The sequence below is a fragment of the Paroedura picta genome, chromosome 4 (genome assembly GCF_049243985.1).
Source record: "Paroedura picta isolate Pp20150507F chromosome 4, Ppicta_v3.0, whole genome shotgun sequence".
In the NCBI taxonomy this organism is placed as follows: Eukaryota; Metazoa; Chordata; class Lepidosauria; order Squamata; family Gekkonidae; genus Paroedura; species Paroedura picta.
Genome location: NC_135372.1, coordinates 12,908,015 through 12,924,246, shown reverse-complemented (window position 1 = coordinate 12,924,246; position 16,232 = coordinate 12,908,015). Strand labels below are relative to the sequence as shown.

Here is a 16,232-nt window from a genome sequence, read left to right as displayed (position 1 = left end):
TGAAGCCCTCTGAATAAATGCAACCAACCCTCTTCGCTGTCTCATCTGATGTATCCGCATGTGTGTTTTTCATCAGGAAGGAACTGTGAGGGCAAGGCATGAAGACTCCCACGAAGCCCTCGATACCTTCTGGATCAGGGCTGGCAGCAACATACCCCCAAAGGGAGGGCAGCTGCCAGAGCCCAAGATTTGTAGTGGGGCCCGCTGTTGTCCCCACCAAACACACACACCCTTTGTGGCTGGTGACTCACAATCCCACCACATGATCAGCAGGGAAAGTAAGGCTGCAGGTGGTCATGTGACTGTCATTCCAACCTCCACAATGGGGTGCCCACGGGTAGGCCTTCTGCCCATCTTAGCACTGGTGTCTTCCTTGGTGGTGGTGCCAACAATCGCGGCCACCCCATTCTTCAAAGGCTTTGGCCCTTCACCTTGGCTGTTGGACATGGTGCTGTGTACGGCAAGGTGTCGGGAATCGGTTCTTTGGAGTCTTAGCAATCTGTGAGGTTCCTATCAATATTTCCAATAAGCAGACTTTGGTGACGAAAATCTATTCAGGGACAAGCGAAATAGAACTTCTCCAATATCTTGCTCAGACTAAAACATGATACGTAAGCACGCCTGTGTGTCCAAACCCACATCTTCCCAATTTCCAAATTCAGGCGCGAAAAACCCCGATGAGACTCCTCCAATTCTCTTCTCAGACTTCCTTAAAATGAAACTATCTGCCAGACACAGCATCCCTGCCTGAGCTCCAAGAATATAGATAACCCAAGCCCAGGTACCAACAGATTTACTAACTGCCCTTCCCAATGGAATAGCAGAAGTAGCAGGGACCAACCCTGCACCCCCCACCTTCTGAACCCTCTCTTACCTGTCCCAGCTACTACAGTGCTAAGCAGGCACTAAAAGAGAAAACAGCCATAATGGAGTCACATTAGTCATGGCAAGAGCATGTAGATGCAGGGTCTTGACTTTGGGCTTGCAAGCAGGCATAGGGCAGGTGGGCACAAGTCTGCAAGGTCTGAAGGGTGGAGGCCCTAGTTCTGGATCTTTCCGGGATACGCTCCCTGCAGCCAGAGAGAGAACAGCAACAGAGGGGCCAATGGAAAAGTTGAGATTCCTGGGGGTGGGGGCATGTAGCAGATGCTTCTTTCTTCCCATCCACAACAAGCTGCACTTGCAAAGTAGGAAAACACCTCTCCTCCTTAAAAGTTAAATGCATCAAAATGTATTTTCGTGGCAGCTGCCCTCTGGGTAATTCTGCATAATTCTCTGAACTTGTCTGTTCATTTATTAATTTTGCATCCTCTCTAAGGACTCAGGTTTAAGGTGACGAGATTTTAACATTGGTAAAGTGGGACACCATTGACCAGTGGGGTTCTTGATTCAAAATTTGGTCTATGTGGAGAAACAAAATTTTTCATAGAATGCATAGAACGCAAAAATATATATTGTAATATATATTTTTTTACTTGCAACATAAGTACAATTTGCAAGGTACCCCCAGATGTCCCTCCAAAAGTGGGACAATCTGGTCGCCCTAGGTTAATGTTCAACATAGTATCATGGCCAGCTATGTGGTCATCAAGATTTTTTTTTAAAGAAAAAAATGCAACTCAAGATCAATGCTTATGGCTCTGTGAAATTTGGTAGCATTGCAATGGATTACTAGAGGATCAGTACAAGTAACATCACTGTTTATGTTCAGAAGCCCATAAGCAAAACATGAAGGTAACAAGTCCCCACACTTTTGTTCCCCAGCGTCTGGTATTCAAAGGTATACTGCAGCTGTACACAGAGGTTCCATTTAGCTTCCATGGCTTGCAATTGTTTAAATGCTTCTTCACACTGACTTTTCTGTAAAAGCGCTAAAGAGTGGTGGGAGTCCAGCTTCTTCATAAGAACATACACATCAGACCCCAACCATCCCTGTTGTCCCCGATAATGACTAGAAACTGTTGAAGAGACTACAGAAATATACTGTGCAGTGGGCAAAGCTGGTAGTTATGCTTACAACAAAAAACTATTTACAGACAAAAACTATTGATTTTTTTCCCAAAAAAGGAAGTTTATTGCTTCTTAAAGGAATCAGAAAAGAATTGTAGGGTTCACAAAGGGAGACGTTTCAACCCAGAGTCGATCTTTTTCAATTCACAATAGTTTCTGAGGTGCCTTTGAACTGAAGAATCAATGAAAACCTACTAACAATGGGTTGAGAAAAATAATAGACAAGAGAGTTTAAAAATGAAAGAAACAGTGAAAAAGAACTCATTAAGAAGTATAACAAAAGTTCTGGAATGTATTCCAATTCCTCCCCTCCCCCCCAAAAAAGAGATTAAATAAATGAAATGATACAAAAAAGCTACTCATTGAATCAAGGAAAACCTATTAACAATGGGAGGAGATAGAAAAATAATAGAAAAAAACCCTAAAAATTCAAGAAAAAAACTGAGGAAGAACTAATTAAGAAGTTTCACGAAGTTTCTGAAAATACTGTGACCGCTTCTTGTACGCATGGGTTCGACTAATAGCAAAACGCATTTTATTCAAGTTCTAAGGCAGTCACTAGTGTTGCCCATTTCAAACATGTCCACCTTGGAACCGGGCGAAGACGACTGGCAGTCTCTGTGCGACGGTCGCCGACGGACTTACCGCTGCTCTTCTCATAATGTGACCCAAGTCGCTTCGCCCGTTTCAAATATGGCTCCCGGAGCTTTGCGCGAAAAGGACAGACTGCTCCAGGAAGAGGGGTCATAAATTGACCCTTCCGGCTTTCCGTAGCAGCTGTTGTAAGGTTTTTTTTTTTCCTCAACATGGCGACGGCAAGCTCTCTCAGTGAGCGGTGGCTCTGGGGTGGATTTCTTGCCTTCTTCCTCTTGTCGCACGTCTTTTACCCTGCAGCCGGGACAGAAGAAGGCGCCAGCACGGCCGAATTCGACGTGAACCCTGGGGGAATGGTCCACTCTTTCTCCAAGAGCCTGGTGAGAACGGGGGTAAACGCGCGAGCCAGGTGGAGATAGCTGATTGGTCGAGTCTCTCCTGGCAACTCGCCAGCCGCGCTTTTTGATTGGTTACCGTGGTGAAGAGAGACTAGCCGATGGAAGTGTTTTCGCTATTCGGGAAAGGATGCTGCAGACGTCTAGCAATTTTGGGCCTGCTGGCTCTCTGTAGAAAGTGACCAAGCTGGCCAGCTTGCTTGGTTTTGGGCAAGTGAGTTGCTGGCACTGACCACCAAGGGCAGGAATGGTCAAACTGTAGCTCGCCAGGTGTCCATGGCAGGGACTCATTGTCATTGTAGTCAATTGACATCTGGCGAGTCACAGTGTGCCCCCCCCCCGCAATACTATCTGCAGATTGACTTTTAATCGGTGCACACTCCCATGCTTTAAATGCCTTGATAAGCTTGTTTCACTGTGATATTTAGTGACAAAAATAAATACAATTGTGTGACAGGAGAGGTTTAGGGATAGGGTGGATTACCAAAGAGAAGACAGGTCACCCGAAAAGGCAAGAATACTAGGAAAAGTGGGAGGTGGCGGGAAAAGAGGACCTCTCCCCACCTATTATATCTAACACCCAATTGGAAAAACAAATCTCTGAGTAAACAAGAAAAGCAATAAAAGGAATGGGCAAAGCCATCCCACACTAGGCTGCTCATGAATTCCAGCTTTTCCTCTGTAGCCTAAGGGTGGTTTTGAATGCCAGGTGTTCCCTTTTGTTTTTGCATATAAATACCATAGCTTATTGGGAGCAGGTTGATCTGGCATTCTAACGGCTGCACCACACTGGTTCTTAGTTTTGTCTGACTATTGGCTGAGCTTTTAAACAGAATCCCAGGCGTCTGCCAGTGCAGCATTTGCTACTCAATGTACATATCAGTCTTCCCTGTCTTTGTGCTCTCAATCATATTGAAGAACTTCCTCTTTATCTTTTTCACTGGTCTTTATCTTTTTCACTGGTCACTGTATGATGCCATTTGTTTCAGGCTGTATCAGGCCGTTCCATCTTCTCTTGGAATCGTAGAGGACTACATTAGTTTTTTATTGGCGGATACAAACTATCCATCTGCTACACTTAGGGTCACCTCCTTCGGTATTTTTTATTGCATTTTACTGTTGTTTTAATTTGTCATATGATGTTAAGGTCTACTTACTACTACTACTACTTCCTACATGTCAATTTGTGATTTTTCAGCACCAATGTTTGTGGATTTTTCTCCAAAGACACGTCAGGAGAACTTAAATGAGTAGCCGTGCTGGTCTGAAGTAGCACAATAAAATCAGAGTCCAGTAGCACCTTTAAGACCAACAAAGATTTATTCAAGGCGTGAGCTTTTGAGTGCAAGCATTCTTCCAAGCCTTCATGAACTGACCATCATGACAGTGGGAATATATAAACAAAAGTTAATCCTGTTACATTAATTAACTGTGTCACAGCATCCAAATACAGCCTTATGTTAATTCTTTGCTAAACCAGTCAATCAGACCCCAATTCATGTATAGTTCACAAAAACATATGAGAAATAAAACTGTCAAAGTCAGGAGGATGTTAGCCAGATCTTGGGGTCTGATCTGAAACTTTATTGGGTAGGATGGGGAAAGGGCAGATTTTTGTTTTAAATGCTATCCAAAATGGAAAGCAACCAATTCCTTACGTCTCATTCCTCACTCCAACCATATTAATTGCACACACCATTAACACGCCTTAGTTCTCTCTTGCTTGCTGAGTAGTCAGCTAATATTTGTCTTAAAACTATATTTCATTTCTACTCTGCCCCTCTCTGCAATGGGGATCCAAAGCAGCTTATGTTGTTCGCTCCTCCATTTTCCCATCACAACCCTGTGAGGTAGGTTAGGCTGATAGTATGTAACTGGCCCAAAGTCGCCCAGTAAGCTTCTGTGACAGTTTGGGGATTCAAACCTGGGTTTCCCAAATCCTCAGCTGACATTCTACCCACTACAGCTATAAGAGGATACACAGTGAACTGTCTAACGCCTTTGTTTCTGCTTGTTCCCCCCAGGGAGATTATGAATGCACTTTTACCTATGCAGCTCAGGGCGGGACAAATGAGGTAAGTTCCTTCATCCTGGGTGTTGCTGTGTTGCTTTTGTTTAAAATCCATTCCCTCCACCTGACCGCTGTGTTCTGATACTTAGTTCCTTTCTCCATTATGGCCAACTGCTCATTCTGTGAGAAGAAACCCTTGTTTCAGCTGCTCCAAAGGAAAATGGCAGTGATAGGATCTTGACATGGAGTAGGGTTCCTGGGAGTGATGCAAACGGTCTTTCTGGGCTGCCCAAGAGACCTCTGCTTTGCTTCCACTCTCCCAGCCAGAGTGTGGAAAGTGAAGAAAGGCTGAAACTTCACCATGGGGTGCATGGTGCAGTTTTTACAGGGACGAGGAATTCATTCATTCATTCATTCATTCATTCATTCATTCATTCATTCATTCATTCATTCATTCATTCATTCAGGGAAGAGAAGCTGAAACTTAACCGTGGGGTGCATGGTGCAGTTTTTACAGGGACGAGGAATTCATTCATTCATTCATTCATTCATTCATTCATTCATTCATTCATTCATTCATTCATTCATTCATTCATTCATTCAGGGAAGAGAAGCTGAAACTTAACCGTGGGGTGCATGCTGCAGTTTTTACAGGGACGAGGAATTCATTCATTCATTCATTCATTCATTCATTCATTCATTCATTCATTCATTCATTCATTCATTCATTCATTCATTCAGGGAAGAGAAGCTGAAACTTAACTGTGGGGTGCATGGTGCAGTTTTTACAGGAATTAGGAATTTACTCACTCACTCACTCACTCACTCACTCATTTTATATACCACCCTCCCTTTTGGCTCAGGGCAGTTTACATTATAACTCTCTTATGCAGTACAGTACAATGAACATTCAATATAAAACTTATTTAACAGTGAACTTGTATCAAACAGTGTAATATAACAACAGTCCATAATAACAACAATGAGAAACACTGTGATATAACAGTATTCAATAAAAAACAACAGCTTGGTCTGTCTGCACTGTGGTCTGGTTTTCTGTTAGTGCAGATTATGGGGCTTCTGGTTGGTGATTAGCAGCTTGTTTACTTGTCTTGGCTGAATGGTGGAAGAGCTCCACTTTGCAGGCCCTGTGGAATTGTTTTTGCTCCGGCTCTAGGAACTTGTTCCACCAGGTGGGGGCCAAGACTGAGAAAGTCCTGGCTCTAGTCGTTGACAGACATGCTTCCTGGGGTCAGGGATCATCAGTTTATTGGTGTTGGAGGAGCGTAAAGCTCTTTGGGGGGCAAAGGTGGAGAGGCGGATTCTCAGATATTCAGGGCCCAGACTGTGTATGGCCTTAAAACCAGAACCTTAAGCCTGATCCGGTAGTCAACCTTGTAGCCAGCGAAGTTGTTGGAATGCATGCTCAATATGTGCCCTCCAAGGTGTTTCCATAAGAACCTTGGCTGCCACCTTCAAAAAGGACATGGACAAAATGGAGAGGGTACAGAGGAGAACAACAAGGAAAATCTGGGGCCTGGGGACCAAGCCCTAGGAGGAAAGGATGAGGCACTTGGGAATATTCAGCCTGGAGAAGAGGAGGATGAGAAAGGACATGATGGCTCTCTTGAAGTATTTGCAAGGTTGTCACTTGGAAGAGGGCAGGGAAAGGTTCTGTTTGGCAGCACAGGATAGGACGTGCAGTAAAGACTTTAACCTATGAATAGAACAGTACTGGCTAGATATCAGGAAAAAAAATTCACAGTCCAAGTGGTTCAGCAGTGGAATGGGCTGCCTCAGGAGGTGGGGAGCTCCCTTTCTCTGGCAGTCTTCTAGCAGCGTCTGGACAGATCCTTATCCTGGATGCTTGAGGCTGATCGTGTATTGAGCAGGGGGTAGACTGGATGGCCCTTTCCAACTCTTTGGCTCTACGATTCCGTAAAACTTATGTCAAAAACCTGATGGTTCACTCTCAGGGTTATGCAGCCTTCTCAACCAACCTTGTTGATACTGTGCCTTGGGACGTGCCTGGCAGCTGTCGAATACCCCAGAGAGGGCTATGAGGGAGGAATGCAGATGGATCCTGAGACTGACCCCTGTCCCTTTTTCCTCCTAGCAATGGCAGATGAGTGTCGGAGTCAGCGAAGACAACTCACTCTTCTCATGTTCTGTCTGGAGGTTTGTTCAAACAGCTTTCCTTTAAAACAATATATACAATACAATACAATACCTTTATTGGCATAAAGCAGATAAGCAGGATAAACAAAGTTAGTCAGGATATGCCAGACAGTTTAAATTTAAAAACTGAGGACAGAAATTCAGCCGTAATAAAAGTGACGTCGGCATCCTTATCACTCAGTAAAAATTGGCAAATCAGGTCTCTTGAATGGTTTCTCCGTTTTGGTATGAGAGGTATGATATGCCTTCTCTGTTGAGTGAACAAGGGGCAGTCCAGTAGGATATGTTGGATGGTGTCAGGAGAACTTGATTCACAGGTGTATAGTCTGTTTCCGAAGGGGATCTTGGCAAATCTCCCTTGTAATACTTTGGATGGAAAGGCGTTAAGCCGAGCAAGCGAAAACGCTCTGCGATGGAGGGGATTTGCCAAGTTATGGAAATAAGCCGGCATTATCCCGTGCTTCAGTTGGAGACCAAGCGCACAGGGAGAGCAGATTGCTGGCACAGTGGGATGGATTTTTTGAAACAATATATAGAATCATGTGTGCTGTGAACTCTTGGGGTGGCCTTCAGCAGCCCCCCGCCTCAGCACCACCCACCCCACAGGGTTTATTGGCTTCACTTATTTATTAAACCTTTCATGGTTATTAAACCTCATGGCTCAAGGCAGCCTACAGGAATACTTAAAAATGGTTTGAAGCCAAGATTAGAATAGCAAAAATTAAAATAGCCAACCCCAAATCTCTGCCCCCCCCCTCTCCCCCGACCTCCTGACAAACAGGCAGGATTTCAATACCTCCTGGAAATCTCCAAGGAAGGGGCCCCTCTCACTTCTTCCGGGAGCTCCTTCTGCAGAACCGGGGCCACGACAGAAAAGGCCCCGGGCTCTGGTCAATGCCAGATGGGTCACCCAAAGCTGCCCAATGCCTGTAGTTAGAGCCCAGGGACACATGGAAGGAAATAGTCCTTCCTTATTGGGACATTAATCCTTGGGAAACTGTTGTAAGGATTACAACCAGAGACTGAACAAGCTAATCCCTGCCGTGGGATGAGAGTCTTATTTTTATGTAAGTCTGTGTAATTTCCCCACTGGTGAAATTAACCTAGGGAGTTGTAAGACCTTGCTCTCCCTTATAGCACCAGGAATGGTGGTGGTGGGGACGAAAGGGCAGCGTGGAAGCTGGTGCCATGTGTTGGTTAAGAACTTAACATTTATACGGCCAGGTTGTTGTCTGTGCGTTCTCTTGTCATCCTTACAACGTCCCTGAAAGGTAGGCCAGGTTTAATCTCCCATGATGCAGATGAGATCCGAGAAGAGGCCTTTGCTAAGGCCACCGGTTGCATTTTGTGGCAGAGATAATATTCAGATTGGAGCCCTCCTGGATAATCTGGTTCTCTGGCTCAGCTTCAGAGAGAGAGAATGTCTGGCCCCCAGGATCTCCTCCTACTCTGATATGCCCTCTAATCCCATCATGGGCAGTTCTGATCTGAGTACTCTGTGGGGTCGAGATCGAAATGTTAAAAGTTTCAGCCCAGCAGTCACCAGTTGTTGTTGTCAAAGTTGTTGAGGTTATTGTTATTGTTGATGTTGAGGATGTAGTTACCAAACTCATATTTCGTTGTGATTTTTATAGTTACTGTAACATTTAGGGTTTATAGTATGTTTTTTAATGATTTTTTCTAGTGTTACCGATGTTTTATGTTCTATATCAGAGGTAGTCAACCTGTGGTCCTCCAGATGTTCATGGACGACAATTCCCATGAGCCCCTGCCAGCAAACTCTGGCAGGGGCTCATGGGAATTGTAATCCATGAACATCTGGAGGACCACAGGTTGACTACCCCTGTTCTGTTTTATTGATTGTAAACCGCCATGAGCCAGCTATGCTGGGAGTGGCGGTACAAAAATATGATACATAAATAAAATATTGCGTTAGTTGCACTGTTTGATGTTCTCTGTAAACCACCCTGAGCCACAAGGGAGGATAGTATATAAATTTAAGATAAAGAAACAAATCTTGACATAGGTTAGGGGGGGGGGGGAGAATGATTTTGTCCCATCCCTGAAAAAATGGGAATGGGGTGGGGGGGGGGGTGGGTAAGACATTGAAATATATGCACTATTTCTTTCTTTTTACTTTAACAACATCCAGTGCATTGTTTCTACCTTAACTATTAAAACTGGGGACGGAGGACCGGGGAAGGAGAATGATAGTATTTCAAGCTATAAGTGAAAGAAGAGAAAGAGATTGATACAATGTGGGGGAAGCCCTGTTTGTTTTAAGTAAGAAACCAAACATCCTGTCTTTAGCTGTCGCCTGATGATCAAAAGTGGTGGGGGGGGGGTCAGGCGCCCTGGAGGGGCTGTTTTGTAATCGTGGGACTGCCACTGAAAAGGCCCCCTCTCTCGTGGGTCTACCAGAGGAGCTTCTTTGATTGATGGGAAAGTCAGGAGGGCCTCTCCCTGCAATTTTAATTCCCTAGGCAGGAATGTACGTAATATCTTCCTTCCTTGGCATCACAGTTATCTTTCTCTTCGCTTTCCAGGCCCCAGGGAAAATCCTATCTTTTCTTCACCCAGTTCAAGGCCGAGGTGAAGGGAGCAACTATTGAGTACGGCATGGCTTTCGTAAGTCTCTTCCAGCGGCTGGCGAGACTGTGTTGGGAGGCGAGGGCTTCATGCAAAGCACTGTTGACTGTAGTATGGAGTGGTTCCCTTGGTTCATTTAATAAGACATCTTAGGGATTGTTAGAAATCTGTTTGCCTCCAAGATATGGCTGGAATTCTTTTTATATTTTTTGCGACAGTGACTCTTTGGGCTCTTGCCGGGCACGTGGAGTACTGTCGGACCCGAACCCCGAAGACCAAAGTTGCTGATGATGATTTTATTTCTGGGCTGCCCCACTCTTGCAGCAGTCTCAGGGCGGCTCACAGAAGTTAAAATGTCATACACTAAACTGTCATACACACTCAGAAGAGCCAGTTTGGTGTAGTGGTTAGCAGTGCGGACTTCTAATCTGGCATGCCGGGTTCGAATCTGCACTCCCCCACATGCAGCCAGCTGGGTGACCTTGGGCTCGCCACGGCACTGATCAAGCTGTTCTGACCAAGCAGGAATATCAGGGCTCGCTCAGCCTCACCTCCCTCCCAGAGTGTCTGTTGTGAAGAGAGGAAAAGGAAGGCAAATGTAAGCCGCCTACAGACAGATGGATCCATTTCCCCAGGCTTGGATGGGACCCCCCTGGTGGCGGCATTCAAATTTCAAAAAGTGTTAGCCTTGGCCTGGACCTTATACGTGTGGAATGTGCAGTTTTGCAGGCTCCTTGGAATGTTGACTCTGCCATGAAACTCTTTTCGTTGGGTCCCGTGGGCCAGTCATTCTCTCAAAAGCTAGTCCACCTCACAAGGTGGTTGTGAGGGCAAAGGGTGATTTTTGATGCTTCTTTAACTATGGAGGCTCAGGTCACAAAGGTAGTCCAGACAGCGGTTTTCCACCTGCGCCAAGCATGGCTACTAGCGCCCTACCTATCCACAGAACACTTGGCCACAGTGATCCATGCAATAGTCACTTCCAGGCTAAACATCTGTAACTCGCTCTACACCTGCCTAGCTTCCATAAAAGCTGCAACACCAAGTCCTTCCTTAAGCCCAAGAAATCTGTAATCTGCAAACTAGAAATGTTATGGCTGTCTATTTGTCTGTCTGTCTGTGATTTATTCACTGCCCCTCCCAGCATACCTGCCTCGGGACAGTTTACAACAGATCAATAAAACAACAATTTGTTCATAAAACAATAAAAGCAGCATTTCATGGTTCGTATAACATTAAAACCTACTAAGCAATAAATCCAATGGATGACATATATTCTTGGGTATTGTTGAGGCAGTTCTAGTTAATTCTGGATCTGTTTTCCAAAGGGAGGGCATCCTTCTGGATATTATTAGTGCAGGAATTCATTGGCTCCAACTAAATACCTGGCAGCGGAGCTCCTTTTGCAGGCCTTGTGGAACTGGGGCAGTTAATTCCACCAAGTGGTGGCCTGGACTGAAAAGGCCGTGGCCCTGGCTGAGGCCAGACATACTTGTCTTGGAGCAGGGATTACCAGCCTATTGGAATTGGCAGAGCGCATTGCTTTTTGGGGGTATAGTGAGTTAAGCGGTCCCTCAGGTATGCTGGGCCCAGACTGCGTATATTTAAATATATTCACACACAAGCATCCACAGCCTCTTGGAATTTCTTCACTTTTCCTTCCCTTTCCTTTGTAGTCTGCTGCTGCAGCCAGAGGACAGAAAGACGTTCCCTTGAAGGAGGAAGAATTCCACGTGACAGAAACAGCTGGTAAGCCAAAAGTGGTGGATACTTGAGAAACATTGGTTTGATTCCCTGCTCCTCCACATGTGGCCAATGGAGTGATCCTGGTCTAGTCACAGTCCTGTTAGAGCTGTTCTGTCAGAGCTCTGTCAACCCCACTTATCTCACAGAGTGTCTGTTGTGGGGAGGGGAAGGGAAGGTGATTGGAAGCTGCTTTGAGACTCCTTCAGGTAATGAAAAGTGGGGTATAAAAGCTAATTCTTCTTTTAATTTAAAAGATTCCTGTTGGCAGCAGAGGATGGGATCCACAGTAATGAGTTTAAACTATGTGTAGAACAGTACTGGTTAAATATCAGGAATTTTTTTTCACAGAGTAGTTCAGCAGTGAAATTGGCTGCCTTAGGAGGTGGGGAGCTCCCCCTCACTGGCAGTCTTTAAGCAGCGGCTGGACAGATACATCTCATGGATGATTTAAGCCAGCCTTTCTCAACTTTTTAACTGTTGAGAAACCTCTGAAACATTCTCCTGGCTTTGAGAAAACCCAGTCGTGCAGAATATGCCACAATCGTACAGAATACGGTTAGGAAGCATAGCTGTGTACATGCCCACCCAGGGATATTGTATTCTTGTTTGATTGGCAAGTAAATTTAATACTGGAATGGATCCTATTAATCCAAGCAAAAAACTGTTGGAAATGTATTTTCATCAGAGTAGACGAGCAAGCTGTCTTCAGTGAATCTCTTGTAGAATTGGATGTATTCAAACGAAGGATTAATTGCATCATTGCGTATGATAGTATGATAGTATTTTCCAAGTGAGTCATAAAGAGGCTCACCATTCATGAGGCCCATTACTACACCTTGCATCTGGACATAAAATGGCTTTTCAGATCTAAAGTAATTATTTTCAAGTATAATGTCTAAAAGCTCCATGAGGAAAAAAAATGTCAATGGTTTTAAATGTGACCTAGATTCTGAATCTTGCTGAACTACTAATCTCACTTCCTCATGAGGAATGTTTGTATAAAGGGCTGTCATGTCCAGAGAAGAAGAAAAAACCACTGCCATCTAAAAAGTTAAACTTTTCATTTTATTGACAAAGGCCTATTGTCCCTAATGCACGAGGGAGAACTCTTGGCTGCGGGTTGTGAAAAAGTTCCACATCTGGCCTCTCCCACGTGTCTCATACCTCTGTTGTCCTTCCTCTTTTCAGTCTCCCACAAGGAAGGCACGTTCCGCTCGGAACTCTCCAAGCTGGTGATTGTAGCAAAAACAGCCCACGACGAGCTGTGATTCTTGCTCCAGGAAGCACCGGGCCTTGAAGGGAACAATACAACGGAAGAAAGGGACGCATCAGCTAGTATTTTGTCTGAAGAGGATTGCCAGATTGGGACTTCGCTTTTGTGTGCTGGGACTCGGAGGCATGCCCCAATTTTTCCAAACTGCTGTGAGAATTTTGGGGGTGCACTATCTATTACAGTCCGCTTCGGTGATCCAGCAACTGCAAAAAGCACCGCTCCAGGTGGGGAAAATATGCAAGGGGACCCCCTTGCCTTCTGTGCTCACCTACCTTGTTAACCTGTTGCTGCAAAGGTGGAATGTCACAAAATTATTCTTTACCGTTTCGGCTCCTCAAGAGCATTCTCAAACCAAAGCGTGTTTCCCACCCCCCGTCTCCCTGCCTCCCTCTCCACCCCCCCATAATTGGGTTCAATAGCTATAAAGGGACTCCAGATTTTTCTATTTGGAATAAATCAGAACACATCTCTGAAATCAGATTCTGTGCTTCTTTCTCTTCATGGCCTTTGATTTGTAGACAGCATGCACTCTCGATGGGCTTGCTTCTCCTAAACGGGGATTGGGGTAGGTCATTGGGTGAAGCACAAAGATGGGAGGGTCTTGGCAGTTAATTTTTGAGACAGATCCAAGCTGGGTTTCCCCATTGAAATGCCATTGATAAGAGGCCAAGCACTGCAGTTGTGGAGACTGCTTCAAATGACGGGAAAGGAGGTTCCACTTCAATACGCGGAGGCATTTTCTGATGGCAAGGGCTGTTGGTTGATTAAGCATGCTGCCTCGGAGGGTGGCGGAGTCTCCTTGGCTGGAAGCTTGGAGGAGGAGATTGGACGAGCACCTGTGTATGATTTTGAGTCCCCAAGGAGGTGGCAGGCGGGGGGAGAGCTGTACCGGATGGCCCTTTGCGGCCTCTTCCAGCTCTGTGTGATTCTGAGATTCCATATTTAACCACGGATGCGGACAAGAACCCATGTGGTAGTTTCTGTGTTTGAATCCCCATTCTGCTCTGCAGTTTGTTGTGTGGACTGTCGGCCTGTTATGAGGATAAAATACGGGAGGAGAGAACCACATATTCTCAGCTCTTTGGGCAAAGGACAAGATAGAAGGGTGCTTGGCGGAAGCGATTCCTTTGTTCCATTCAGGAATCCCATATGGAAGCGATTGCAGCACACTGACTCCCCCATCCCCTTCCTGTTCCTATCTCAAGTTACAGTGAATCTGTGTATGGTAGGCATTTCTTTGCCTGTTTTCATGTGACACGCAATACATGAACGGCTGACCTGTGTTTATGAACCCCACATTTATCCAGATTCAGATCCCTCGTTTCATTTTAGAAAATGACTTTTTCTTACAAACAGGCATTCTCATGTCCATGCAGACATACATACAGTTTGTTTCTGTTCCATTGACCAGTGAATTCCAACAAATAAAATACCACAATACATATACGTGCATGCAATAAGTGTACATGCGTTCACTGTAACATGCAAACCAGGTTTCTGTCGTTCAGCCTCCGCACTTCTGTCCCTGCCCTGTAAGAGCTTATGAAAGGTTTTGTTGACTCAAACTGAAAGTCTACCCAATCCAGTGTTTGGCTTCATACAGCAACCAGCCTGATATTCCCAAAAGGCCCACAAAGGGGCACTGTAGGCAAAAACTTCCCTGTAGCCTATCACCACTCTGCAACTGGTACCAGGAGGTAAACCATTTCCATACATGGAAATGTGAATATATTTCTCTCGGAAACACGGACTTAGAAATCCTGTAGGCCAGTGGTCCCCAACCATTTTTAGTCTGGGAACCGGCAGGGCAACTGCCCCCGCACATCGCGCATTTGCGGCCGCACCCGCGCATGCGCAATTCGGCCGCACATGGCGCGTGTGCGCATGCACGGCCTGGCCGCACATGCGCAATGCGCGGCTGCGGCCCTGATTCCCTCTCCCCCCCTCCCGCAGTAAGAAGCTTCCCGGGCCACAAGCTTGCGGCCTGGGAAGTTTTTTACTGCCGGGGGGGGGGCGGGGAGAGGGAACCACAGGTTGGGGACCACTGCTGTAGGCTGATCCTGCATTGATTAGGGGATTGGACTAGGGGGCCTGTATGGCCCTTTCCAACTCTATGATTCTATACCGCGAGCCGGATTTGGGTGCCTGTTTGATGTTATGATTTGGCAGCCTGGGGACAGGAATTGAGAGATACCACTAAATTAAGGTGACCAGATTTTAACATTGATAAAGTGGGACACCATTGACCGGGGAGGGGGGGGGTTCTTGATTTAAAATGTGGTCTATATGGAGCAACAAAGTTTCATAGAATGCAAAAATAGTATTGTAATATATATATTTTAATTTCAACATAAGTACAATTTGCCAGGTACTCCCAGATGTCCCTCCAAAAGTGGGACAATCTGGTCACCTTACACTAAAAGTCTTGGCCACACTGGAGCATCCTCCTGGGGCTTCCCTTTCAGACTGTACATGGCCCAGTCTTAGCTTCCAGCTTGAGAAGGGAAAAGCCCTGATATCACTGCTCGATCAGAACAGCTTTATCGGTGCTGTGGCGAGGCCAGGGTCACCCCGCTGGCTGCATGTGGGGGAGTGTGGAATTGAACCTGGCTCGCCAGATTAGAAATCCATGCTCCTAACCACTGCACCAAGCTGGCTCCAAGCTAGCATCCCTAATAAGCTATCACACTATCCATGGCGAACAGCAGGTATGTTGGATGCATGCTTTCCTCCGCATGTGCTGTAGATTGCTGGGGGTGGGAAATGAGATGGTCTGTGACTCATGCTATGAGCCTAGAGTTTGCACTAAATATCCCTGAGCTCATTTCTATAGCTTATTTGAAACATCTAAAACCTTTCTATTGAAGTAGTTGCCACACTTTGCGACGGTATTGGAAAAGGTCTCCTTGCAAAGGTTCAGCAGTGGTTGGGAGGCATCCCATTGAAATCACAAGATGTCCTAGTCCTGCTGTCTACCGCACTGGTCAGACCCCACCTGGAGCCCTGTGTGCAGTTCTGGAGGCCTCGCTTCTAAAAGGAGGCCGATAAAAGGGAGAGGACAGAGGAGAGCGACGAGGATGATCGGGGGCCTGGAGACCAAGCCCTAGGAGAAACCTGGGCCTGGCAACCCTAGAAGCTGGCGATGTTGAGGCCGAGAGAGGCTTTTCCTCTCCCCCTACTACAACTGGGGTGCCCTGCCTTCTAAAATGAAATAAGGACAGCCCTCTTGTGGGGAACAAGGCCAAAGTCTACCCTCCAATTACTACAGAGGAACTGATCTCTGGAAATGAGCTGTAATTCCGGGGGATCCCCAGGTCCCACCTGCAGGCTAGCATCCCTAGTGTGATACAGTATTTATTAGACAAAGATTTCAAGTTTTAAAAAGGTAGCCTTTGTTCTTAAGATGTATTCCCCTATTTTTAAAGGGAAAAAATCT

General features: G+C 45.8%; 1 protein-coding gene across 1 annotated transcript; it reads left to right on the top strand.

The window, feature by feature from the left end:
- Positions 1–2,735: 2,735 nt before the first annotated feature.
- On the top strand, positions 2,736–13,271 carry MYDGF (myeloid derived growth factor). Its single transcript, XM_077331956.1, has 6 exons — positions 2,736–2,984; positions 5,024–5,074; positions 7,127–7,188; positions 9,735–9,816; positions 11,454–11,526; positions 12,712–13,271. The coding sequence occupies exons 1-6, from the start codon at positions 2,817–2,819 to the stop codon at positions 12,789–12,791; spliced, it is 516 nt and encodes a 171-aa protein (XP_077188071.1). The 5' UTR covers positions 2,736–2,816; the 3' UTR covers positions 12,792–13,271.
- The last annotated feature ends 2,961 nt before the right edge of the window (positions 13,272–16,232 follow it).